Genomic DNA, 12101 nt, shown 5'->3' with positions numbered 1-12101 from the left:
GTGTTGACAAGGATGTGCAGTGGCTGGAATTCTCACACTCCCATTGCTAATGGGAATGTAAAGTGGTCCAGCCATTTTGAAAATCAGTTGATTTCTTATAAATTTAGCTGTATGCCTACCAAATGACCACTCATTCCATTTCAGAGCATTTGCCCCAGAGAATGAAAGCATATGCCTACACAAAGACTTATGCAAGAATAGTCATAGTAGCTTTATTTATAAAAGCCAAACCATAGAAACAACCTTATATTAATTATCTATTGCTGTATAAGAACTTACCCCAAAATACAGAAACTTAATGTAACACACAGTTTCTTTGGCCCATTGGCCAGCATTCTGCTTCATAGTTTCATGATGCCGTGACCTCTCTGTCGACCCTGGGACTGCCATCTAATCCAAAGACTTGGCTTGGCGAGGCCACTCAGGTGGCTATGGGTGGGGTTCACGGCTTCAAGAGCTTTCCCCCAGAAGGCATTGTTGCCTTGCTGGCTGCTGCCTGTCAACGATCATTAGTTTTTTGCCGCGTGGTGTCTCCATCAGGGCGAGCATGCAAGTGTCAGAATGCCAGAAGAACAGAAGTCATGGTCTTTTGTGATGCAGTTACAGAACTAGCATCCCATTACTTTGCCATAGTCTCTTTTTTAGAAGGAAGTCACTAGGTCCAGCCACTCTGCAGGAGATAGAATTGCACAAAAGAGCCATCCTTCCAGGCAAGGATCACTGGAAGCCATTTCAGCAGCTGCCTTCCACAAACCCAAATATCTGTCAAGAGGAGATTGGATAAAAAGATTGTAGTGTATCCATAAAATACAATACTAAATAAAGAGGAATTAACTTTTCATTCATATAACCACATGGATGAATCTAAAAATAATTAGTTTTATCTAAAGAAGCCAGGCCAGAAGTATAGATATTGTATGATTCTTTTTATGTAAAATTCTAGAAAATGCAAACTAACCATAGTGACAAAAAGCAGTTCATGCTTGCCCAGAAACTAGGTTGGACAGATGTAGGAAAAACAGTAGGGAAGGTTTGTAAAAGGGCATGAAGATACTTAAGGCTGATGGATGTGATCAGTGATTTTGATTGTGGTCATGAGGTCACACTGTACCCTTTAAATATGTATAGTAAGTGGACTGGCATAGTTTAGACGTACAGATCAATAGAGCAGATTTAAGAGTCTCATTCATCTGTGATCACTTCAGTTGTGACACACATGCCAGGATAATTTTGGGAAAGAATAGCTTTTTTGAACAAAGGTGCTAGAACAACAGGATATCCACATGTGAAGAATAAAGTTGGACCCATGCTACACACAATATACAAAAATTAACCCAAAACGCATTAAAGACCTGAGTGTAAGTGCTAAAAGTATGAAACTCTTAGAAAATATTGATGTAAACTTTTGTGACTTTGGATTAAGCAATGGTTTCTTAGATATGAAACCAAAAGAATAAACAACAAAAGAAAAAAACAGATAAATAGGACTGCATGAAAACTTAAGACATATATGCATTATAGGATACAAGAAAGTGAAAAGATAACCCACAGAATGGGAGAAAATATTCAAAAATCATATATCTCATAAGCAACTAGGATGTGGAACATACACAAAGGACTCTTATAAACAATAACAAGACAAAAACCAATTTAAAATGTGGTCAAAGGATTTAAACAGACATTTTTCAAAGGGTGTTGCCATCTGAGTACGTGATGGAGCGAGCTGAGAACCGAGAGGCTGTCCCAGAGTGAGAGCCGGACGCACGGAGGGCAGGACGGGGCCCCGGCCACGGGAGAGGGAGTGGCTGAGATGAGATGACCCACCGGGTTATTTAAAGAACGGATTCCAAGGAAAAAGGTGTCGGAAGGAATAGTGAAGGATTTTTTTAAATTAATAGACCGTATTTTTTTAGAGCAGTGTTAGGTTTACAGGAAAAATCTTGAGCAAAAACATACAAAGAATTCCCATATTTCTGGGCTCTCTATTCTAGTCCATTGATCCTATTTGCCTATTCTTTGACCAGTACTGCATTTTCATGATTACTATAGATTATTGCAGTAAGACTACAAGTTCAGTATTATCAGTCCTCTGACCTTGTTCTTATTCTTCAATATTGTGTTGGTTACTCAAGGTCTTTCCATATAAAGTTTAAAATCAGCTGGTCAATATCCATAAAGTAATTTGTTGGGACTTGATTGGGATTGTATTGAATCTATAAATCAAACTGGAAAGAACTGACATCTTTAAAATACTGAGTCTTTCTATCCGTGAGCATGGACTATCTCTCATTTATTTAGATCTTCCTAAATTTCTTACATCGGAATTTTGTAGTTTTCCTCATGTAGCAGAACAAGTTATGGAAGATGCAAGCCTAGGTTTACCTTAGGTTTTGTGGGGGGTGGGTGTGTGTGTGTGTGAACATAAATTATGTGCTTTTAATTTCAAATTCCAATTGTTCATTGCTGTTATATAGCAATTGACTTTGGTATATTAACCTTGTATCCTGAAACCTTGCTGGAACTTAGTAGTTCCAGGAGTTTTTAAAATTAATTCCTGGGGTTTTCTGCATAAACAATCCTGCCATCTACGAACAAAGACCATTTTATTGCTTCCTTTCCAACCTGTATACCTGTTGTTTCCTTTCCTTGTGCATTAGCTAGGACTTCCAGTATGGTATTATAATAGGAGTACGGAGAAAGGAACCTGAAAATACCAGTCCTGGAGCTTAGATGGCACACCTAGCGTGGGCACCCCGCAAGCCCTCTGGTACAGAAAGGAAGCATGTCCTGTTCTCTGAATGTAAACAGATACTCTCTGGGGTGAGGAAGGAAAGGCTTCTACAAGCCCTGGCATATAAACAAGTATCTCTGGGACAGGTGTCTCTGAATCTCTTCAGAGGTCTCTAATATATTAGGCTTATTTGCCATTTAGACGTCCCTTAACAAAGGTGCCAGCGATCTCTCCTTAGAAAGCCCTGAGCACGCAGAAAGGTGGGAATAGTCATAGGGCAGCGTCTCCTAACAGAAATGAAAGGTCACCTCGGAATCTGCCGAGTGTGGTGGTGGTTGGCACAGACAGTAAGAGCAGGCGCAGTGTGGGTATTTAAATCGGGTATTCCAAGGCAGACAGAGGCACAGAGGCTGCCCATTGAGGGGAATGTCGAGTGGGGGGTTTCTGGGTCTCCCTCTTCATCTCTGAAGTAAGGGGTGTAGGCTTAGTCCCCATGCCTGGGTTCATTCATGATGCAAAATGATTGGGTCAAATTCAGTATTAAAGCTTAAAAATAGATATCCCAGATTTGCATGTGTTTTTTAACACCAGTTTACAATCTAAATGACATCTTCAACTTCTTTGGCTGTGACTCTAATTTCTGTACCTCTTTGTTTAAATCATTTTTTCTGTAGGATCTTCCAAATAATATGATTTACCAAGTTGCCATTAAATCTCTTCCTCAAGACTGGCTGTGGTGTGAGACCTGGTGTGACGATGAGTCCAAACACAGAGCCAAAACAATTGACCTGGTGAGTGTGTGTGCACTTGTGTGTGTGCACATGTGGAAGTGTTCAAGGAGAAATGTTTTCTGTTTTACAAATGGAAAGGCCCACTGCTGCTCAATCATGACTCACTGTTACATTTCCTTAGGTGAGCAAGTGGAAGGCTGTGTGTGCGGCCCCAGGAGCATCCCAGGTCTGGCGATTAACTGAGAGGTCTCAGGACTGAGGATATAGTGGTGCTCTGGGCTGGGATTTATTCCAGGGGAAAGAAACATAGGAAAGGCAGCAAAGGGAAGATGCCTGGGGTGAAGCCCAGAGCAAACCAGGTGCAAGCTTCCAAGAGCCTTCTCCCTGTGAGGTTACCCAAGACAAGCTTCTTGCCTTCAGCCTGGAGAAACTCCACACCATATGTGAAATACTGTCTCCCAGGGAAGCTCAATAGAAATGCAATGCCCAGGGCTGGTCACATAAGCATCCCCTCTGCCTGGCATATACCAAAATTCAGAAAGAGAACAGGTGTTCAGCATGAACCATGCTGTGTGCACAGTTTAGGCACAGCAAGTGGTTCTTAACAGGGAGGGGCTGGCCCACTCGTGAAACCCAAGCTCCCAGACACCAGCCAGGGATCAGCCTTGCAAGCAGGCCTCTGAGAGTGGTAATCCCAGGCTTGCTATGTTAACTCTTTTTTGCACAAGGGCTTTTGAAAGAAAGGCCACGAGCTGGCTGAAATGCCTGTGTGTTAGCCATCATCTTATCATCATTTAGTTCTCCTGCCAGTATTTTTCCCAAATGAGGACAACTAAAATAATTCTGTATCTAGTTAAATTATCCCACACATCTTTTTTTCTTTCTTATTTTTAAGAGTTTTTTCCCCTAGACTTTCACTTTAAGTAGTTTCTGCTACATAGTTTAACTGTCATAGACATGAAGTATTTCAAACTTATTTCTTGTCCAACTGCCTAGAACTTACATTCCAATACTATGTTGTCTTTTGTGGTTCCAAGATACTCTTCTTTTTCTGACCACATGGTTTTGCTGTGCTAATTTAAGTATAAAATCATTGTTTACAAGAGCTCCACTGAAGAATATACTTCCAAAATATCAGAATTCATACAGTTTTAAACAAAGCAGGATGATAAAACATAGGGGCATTTTTCCAGAAATGTATAAGAAAGTAGCTCACCGGCTTACCAGGATGCAGCCACAGGTGATGCCCTGGGGCAGAAACAAGTCAGATGGCATTGCCAAGAGGGTGGCAGGGGACTCTCCTCCAGAGCATCGCTGAACGTAACTGTGTAAGATGCTGCTCAGGTGGTGTTGGGACGTGGGAGGCTAGCAAAGAAGGCCCCCTTGGGATCCCGGATACTGAGGCCAGCATGTGCCCCACCAGCAACCCTGGTCCCACTGGCATCACCCTCACAGGCATGCGTGTCCTGCCAGTAGGGAGCTTCCTGGTGTGCTGTGAGGCAGGGACCAGTCTCCGTCTGTCTTGGGGCTGCTTCTGCTCTAGGGACTTGTCATCCTCGGTAGCCGTCTGGAGCTGGGCTGTCCAGTCTGGCAGCCGCTCGCCGCACGTGGCCAGGAGCCAGGAGCACTTAACACGCGAATAGTCTGAACTGAGATGTGCTGTGAGGTGTAAAATACACTGGAGTTCGAAGACTCCGTACAATAAAAAAAAATGTGAAAACATCTGATTACTAGTTTTTATACTGATTACATAATGGTTACTAACATTTTGGATATACTGGGTCAAATAAGATGTGGTATTAAAGTTTCACCTGTTCCTTTTCTATTTTTATATGTGGCTTCTAGGAAATTTAAAATGACACGCGTGGTTGCCACCCTGTTTCTGTTGGATGGCTGGACAGTGTTGATCGGGGGGAAGGGGGAGGAGTGTGGAGGGGCGCCTGGAGGCCTCGGCCCCTGGGCGGGAATCGGCGGGTGCCCCGTGACCGAGGAGGCGCTGACAGTCGTCATTCCGGGGTGGGCAGCTGCCTCCTCGCTGTAGGTCTATATTGAAATAGGTCAGGTGGCATAAATTTTGGTGGCCAGCCTAACCATTTCCCCCACAGAAACACTTAAAAATGAGAGAGCATGATATTTTGGGCTGACTTCTTGGGGAAAAGGTTTAGGGAATGCAGAAAAACCCCACAGAAATGGCCTAACGGAGAGGGAAAAGCATGGTCAACGGTGTTGATGGTGAGATGGAGAGGGTCTGCGAATGCCCTGACACCACCGCCTCAGCTCTGCGTCAGTGGAGGTTTGCCAACCAGGCATTGCCAGTTGCGACCGCCGCCGCCTCTGTTCGGGGCGTCCCTGCAGTGTGGGGCCGGGCAGGATGTCTAGCTGCGTCCCTGGCCGCAGCCACTAGATGGCAGTAGCGGCCCAGCCACCCCAGTCGGGACCACCAAAAATGCCCCAGACCGGGCATGGTAGACCCAGGAAAGCAGTGTTGAGATAGGTTGTAAGGGGAAAAATATATAGCACAAAAAACTAAGGAGATCATAGCATCTTTATTTTAATAGTTTCTGACACAATTAAAAACAGAAAAACAGTTCCATTACCTTTATAGGGCATATCACCTGTAAAGTTAATTTCTGCAAAAAATATCCTGTATTCCACTTACTTAAGGAATATATTACTATAGGGAAAAAAGTCCACAGTGACTGAACCAAAAATATCTGGTGAGGAAAGGATTAAGATAACAGGCTCATGGCTCATCACCAAGAGCTTTCCCATAAGGCATTAAGGAGAAGGCCGGTTTGGCAAGCCCAAGAAAACGTACGCAGAAGTGAGCTTCAAGATGCTTCTCTGTTAATGCTTTGTGAAGAGCGAATTGCACGCCTGCGCAACTTTGGGGAGTTCATGCTCCTCCCACAGACCCTCCTGTCTCAGTGAGTGGCATCTCCGTTCCTTAACATGCTCAAGCCAAACACCGGGGTCATCTCTGACCCCTGTTTTCTCATGGATCACGTCCCAGCCATTAGCAATGTCAGCTGTACCTTCAGAGGCATCCAGAATCAGATTCTTCTCAACCTCCTGTACTTTTTGCCTCTTAACCTTTATTTAATTTCCCAAGAAACTCTATATAGTAGGACCAGTTGCTAACTAAGTAGTTTAAATTGGCCATCTGTTAGCGAACCTTGGAGATGACCTTGTTTTTATTTCCTCCTTTGCAAATGAAGAAACTAAGATTCCACCCGCCCACCCCCAACACACACACACACACACACACACACACACACACACACACAGTTAGGTGACATGTACAGGCCTTACTATAGTAAGTGTGGAGTTGGAACCCTGAGGCTTGGGGGTCCGTGTCCGATTTGTTTTTCCACTCTGCCGTACGCAGACTAGCTGGTTACTTTTGTAGTAAAGAGATTTCTGGGCTATTCTGCATTTCACAACTATCACTATTTTGACAATTGAACTCCAGTTAACCGAATTTTAATATCGCAATTGCTAATTAGAACCAAGGCATGTGAAGGGGAATGAATGCGTTTGCTAAAGAAAATCAAGACATTTTTAAAGGCTGACAAGTGGCTTTGTCTGTGGAAAACATAAAGTATATAGAATCAGATTTTTAGTCCAAAGAAAAGACAAAATATTTATTAATATGGTCTTCTGTGTTCTTTTAAAGAATGGTCATATTATTCAATCTTTTGTCAAACAATTTTACAGAATTGTTGGACAAATTTCTTGTGCACCATCAGAATGTCTTAAACAATTTTTGTCTAAATTTCTGATTGAGGTGCTTACATTAAACCCTTTTCACTTACATAAACTGATTTGTTATCTCACTGGATTCTTTGTCTGTCAAGGTAATTACTGTATTCCAAGGATTTAGTACTTTAATAAAATTCATTTCTGTATCCTCAGTATGTAAATTTTTTTCCCTCTTTTGCTTTCTTTCCTTCTCTGCCTCCTCTGTATCCTCAAGCATTTCCTTTATGTTTCCTGGAGCATGATTTTTCAGTAACAAAACTTTATTTTTTAAACTTCTAGTGCAATAATCCCAAAACAAAAGAGCCCAAACTAAGAGCTGCCTCCAGGATTGTCCCAGAATGGGTGGTGTATGATACTGAAATACGACAACTGTTAGATCACCTTGAAAACAAGAAGGATGCAGGTAAGTCATGATTCTACAGTTCTGTGAGCTACATGTTGCAGTAAGATAGAAAAGACTGTGAGTTGTACTTATTAAATTACATTAAGTAAAACTATAAAATATTAACTCATTTCATAGTGAAGTCTTCAAAGGATTAGGTCAGAATTTCACTTTTACATGGACTAAGCTCACAAATTTAAAACATGGATAGAGAATCGATTCCTCCATAGATGCAGCTTCAATTCATATCAGCACATATGGGCAAGATAGCATCTGCCTCCTGACCCAAGATAAGAGGTAAAAAACAAAAGGTAAAAAATTGCTTGTCTTTAAGTACACCTCAGTTTCCCAAGTGTGAAAATCCAAGCCATGAAGTTTAATAAAAGCCTTACAGAGCTAACGAGAAATATTATCTACTACCTCCTGAATTAATCTCATAAGAATATCAATTTCCCCACGGGTTTTGGTTCCAGTAGCCTTAGTCCTGGGCTGGATGGTGACTTGGATTAGATTTGCTTCCAAGCCTTAGATTCTAAAAAAGTGTAGCATTTCATCCCCCTACAGATGCCCTCAACACACATGCGTTGGATATTCTTTTCAAGCTGCTGTGCGAACTTCTGATCGCCTCCTGATTCTCTCGCCTCATCAGTGCCCATCTGAATGGTTCATCACTTGTTTTTTAAAGTAGCACTGAGCTCCTACACTGCTCCAGTCACTATGTCAGAGATTTTCACAGGTTGTGTTAGTTTATCCTCACAGTAATTCTTTCCAAGAGATCAGAATGTAACTCTTATTTTTCTCAGCCTCATTTTTTAGGTAAGCCAAAATGATTATATGTAAGTGTTTTCACATAAGCATGAAATGGTGTTTCATCTTGACTTTCTATTTTCTTAACGAAATCAATCTGGTATTATCTGACAAGGTCAGTCTTTGAAACACACCTGTACATTCTTAATAATCTGGTATCAGGATACCATTTCAATTCAGAAGAAAGATGGATCTGTAAGTGGTATGACGTGACTGTTCTGAAGGGAGGGAAAGATAAGACAGGAAGGAGGCAGAGAAGGAAAGAAAGCAAAAGAGGGAAAACATTTACATACTTATCTCACAAAAATTTTTAAATGCACAAAATGTTGAGGTACAATATTTATCTTATCACACTGGAGTTAAAGGATTAGTAATAACTGGTGTTAGCCCTCGCTAATAAGTGAGCACTCTCAGATACACAGTGCATATGGTAGGTGTATAAATTAAGAAATTTTAACAAAATGTATAAAAACGTAAAATATATAGACCATTTGACCTTGCAATTCACTTCAAGAAATTTACATTTAAAAAAGTAAAATGATGTATTATACATATGTTTGTTACATTTTTAATAATGAAATTGAAACTCTCCATCAATAGAGGATTTATTACATAAACATTGATACAAACAAGGAAATACATAGTGTAGCATTTCAAGAGACTGGAGGTAATGTGTTTGTACTGGCAGCATATTTTTAAGTTAATAAACAGGGTGTAGAATAATATAATATGATTGACCCCATCTTAATTAAAGAAAAATTACATTTCTGTGGGTGCATGTTTCTGTATGGTTATGGGTATAAATAAGTTTTACAGAAAAGATTTTTTTTTTAATTTTTTAATTTCAAGTGTGATGTATGTTCATTACAAACATGAAACAATCTGGAAGTACATAGAGTAAAATTGGAAGTCCTCTCTTACTCAAACCCAAATAGGGAACCACTTCTAAGGCTATGCCATTCTTCTTTTATAAGTCTTGGATTTCTCTTATTATAAGTTGTGTCAGTTTACTGGGATTGCTCTAACACAGTACTACTGAAGAGGAGGCTTAAACAAAAGAAATGTATTGTCTCACAGTTTGGGAAGCTGGAAATCCAAGATCGAAGTGTCATTATGGTTCCTTCTGGGGATGGGGAGGGAAGGACCTTGTCCATGCCTTCCTTGACTTATAAATGGCTGTCCTCTTCCTATGCCAACCACACTGTCTTCCCTCTCTACATGTCTGTGTTCAGATTTCCTCGTCCTGTAAGGACATCAGCCGTGTTGGATTAGCATCTACCCTAATGACCACATTTGAACTTGATCACCTCTGTAAAAACTCTTTTTCCAAATAAGGTCACATTCTGAAGTACTGGAGGTTAGGATCCCAATGTGTGCATTTGTGAGGGACACAATTAATATACAGCATGAATGGAGTTGAGAATCCCATTATATGTTTAAAGGCCATTTGTATTTGTTCTGTTTTTCAACTGTTTGTTTTTATCCTTTACTCGTTTTTTCTAGAGGATTGTTGCCCAACACTGGAAAAAAATGAGCAATCTTTATTCCACCGATTTGTGTGGTACCTTTATCATATACTAAACTCCTGTGTTCTTTGTCTCGTTTGGCACTTTTATCCTGCTCCTTTGATACCTGTCTACACGGGCACCTATCACAAACTACTTCAATTACTGAAGGCTTACAATATGTTTTCCAGTCAAGTAGGTCACGCCTCCCCTCATTGCTCTCTTGTTGTTGTTTTCTGGATGTTCTTGTTTGTTTTTCCTTATAAGCCTTAGACTCAACTAGTTCCATAAATTTTTGTTTTGTTTGTCTGTGGGGAGACAGGCAGAAGCAGAAGGAGGATTACATTACATTTACTAGTTCGCTAGCTTAGGGAGTATTCACAGCTTCATGGAAACTGTTTTTCCTAAGAACATGTCGTCTTCCTGTTTATGTTCAAATTTAGTCATAACATTTTAATCGTATAGGTTTTATACATGTATCTTTTAAAGCTTATTCCTAGGTTATGTTATCTTTTTGTTACTATTATAAATGGGATCTCTTAGGGATATTGGCCTTTATTTTCTTTCCTTGTGGCGTCCTTGTCTGGTTTGGATATCAGGGTAATGCTTGTAAATCAGTTTTGAAGTATTCCCTCCTCCTCTGTTTTTTGGAAAAGTTCGAGAACGGTTGGTATTAATTCTTAAATGTTTGATAGAATTCACCAGTGAAGCCATCTAGATAGTGCTGGACGTTGTTGGAAAGACTGATTCAATCTCCTTACTAATAAGGAGTCTATTCAGGTTTTCTATTTCTTCCAGATTCAGTCTTGAGAGGCTGTATGTTTCTAGGGATTTGCCCATTCTTCTAGGTTGTCCGATTTGTTGGGATGTGATTGTTTGTGTTCCTGTGGTTATATTTTCCTGTTATATTCCCTAAGCTTCCCTCTGTGTCGTTGGAAATTTTTTTATCGTCTATTGAATTTTTTTTTTAAAGACAGGAAATCAGATACTAATTTTCAACAGATCTTTCCTTTACCTGCTTGCTTCCTTTGAATTTGTTTGTTGTTTTATCTTCACTGACTTTCTAGATTTCTCTGGAAAATATTAATAAAACTATTCTAAGTATCTCTTTGGTTCCCTTGGTCGGCTTTGTTCTCGTTGGGTGACTGCTTCTGTGCTCCTCTTGGTTCTTTTTCCTTTTGCTGCTGGTCTTACTCAGATGCCAGGAGATGGGAGACTGCAGAAGAACATTAGAAGATCAGCATAGATAGCTGGCATGTTTCCTCTGCCATCGTGTAAACATGTTCTCTGATAGGCGTCTTCCCAGAGTGGGCAAGAAAGGCTTACTGGGTGGCTCCGGTGTATTAGCGGGGTGTACGTTCGGCGGGCCTCCCAGCGCGTGAGCCCGCCCCACACACCGCCGGGCCAAAGGCCGAGCGAGGGTGCTTCTGGCGAGAGCATCGACACCGATAGAAAAGCCAGCCAATCAATCAAACTCTCTCGCTCTCACTCACTATCTCCGGTTCGGTTTTATTTTTTCCAAGAAGTCTTCTACTTCTTATCGTGGAATAAGCAGGCTGTCAGATTCTCTCCGGAGTACAGAAGGCAGAATGAGAGTGGGGAGCTGACCGGCACAGATTTTCCAGATGGCCCTGCGGTTACCTGCGTCCTGGTCAGACTCACTCCCCACGGCTCCTGCTCAGAGGCTCTCCCAGGCTGCTGGCGTGAAAATGACTCATCATCTCAGATGATGTTCCAGTCTTAGAAATTCACTGATGACTCTATTCCAGGGGTGTGTCAGATCCACTGCCCCCATTCTCGCTATTGTTATTCCCTGTTTTATTTCTTTATAACCTTCCAAGTAGAATTTACTGAAGAGAGAAACATAGTCTTCCATCTTGAACTGTGAAACAGAATGCATTTAAATCATGTTTTAATTAATTTCTGCCTCAAAATATTTTGAATTCTCATTGTTCGTAAATCAGTGTGTGATCGCTCAGTGATGCGGGAGAAGAAACTAAGGGTCTTCACTCGTATTGATTCTTACATTTGAGGTACTTACGTTTGAATTTCTATCATCACATCCTGTAAGATCACTATATATCTTCTGCTTTTAGTTGTTCCACTACATTAATGATAGTATTCTTTGTGCGTGGTGAGTAATTTGTTAGTATTTTCCGAGGCCTCCATTGCCACGCAGGTGC

At 41.0% G+C, this 12101-nt stretch overlaps 1 protein-coding gene across 1 annotated transcript in view; it reads left to right on the top strand.

Annotated features, from left to right (window-relative positions):
- Nucleotides 1-12101, top strand: part of UGGT2 (UDP-glucose glycoprotein glucosyltransferase 2) — a 171758-nt gene that overhangs the window by 158859 nt on the left and 798 nt on the right. Inside the window, exons 37-38 of the mRNA XM_036893788.2 lie at nucleotides 3406-3522; nucleotides 7504-7627. Coding sequence (XP_036749683.2) covers nucleotides 3406-3522; nucleotides 7504-7627 — 241 coding nt within the window. The remainder of the gene's footprint in view (nucleotides 1-3405; nucleotides 3523-7503; nucleotides 7628-12101) is intronic.

Source organism: Manis pentadactyla, chromosome 17 (assembly GCF_030020395.1).
Source record: "Manis pentadactyla isolate mManPen7 chromosome 17, mManPen7.hap1, whole genome shotgun sequence".
NCBI classification, from domain to species: Eukaryota; Metazoa; Chordata; class Mammalia; order Pholidota; family Manidae; genus Manis; species Manis pentadactyla.
This window is presented reverse-complemented; position numbering and strand designations above follow the sequence as displayed.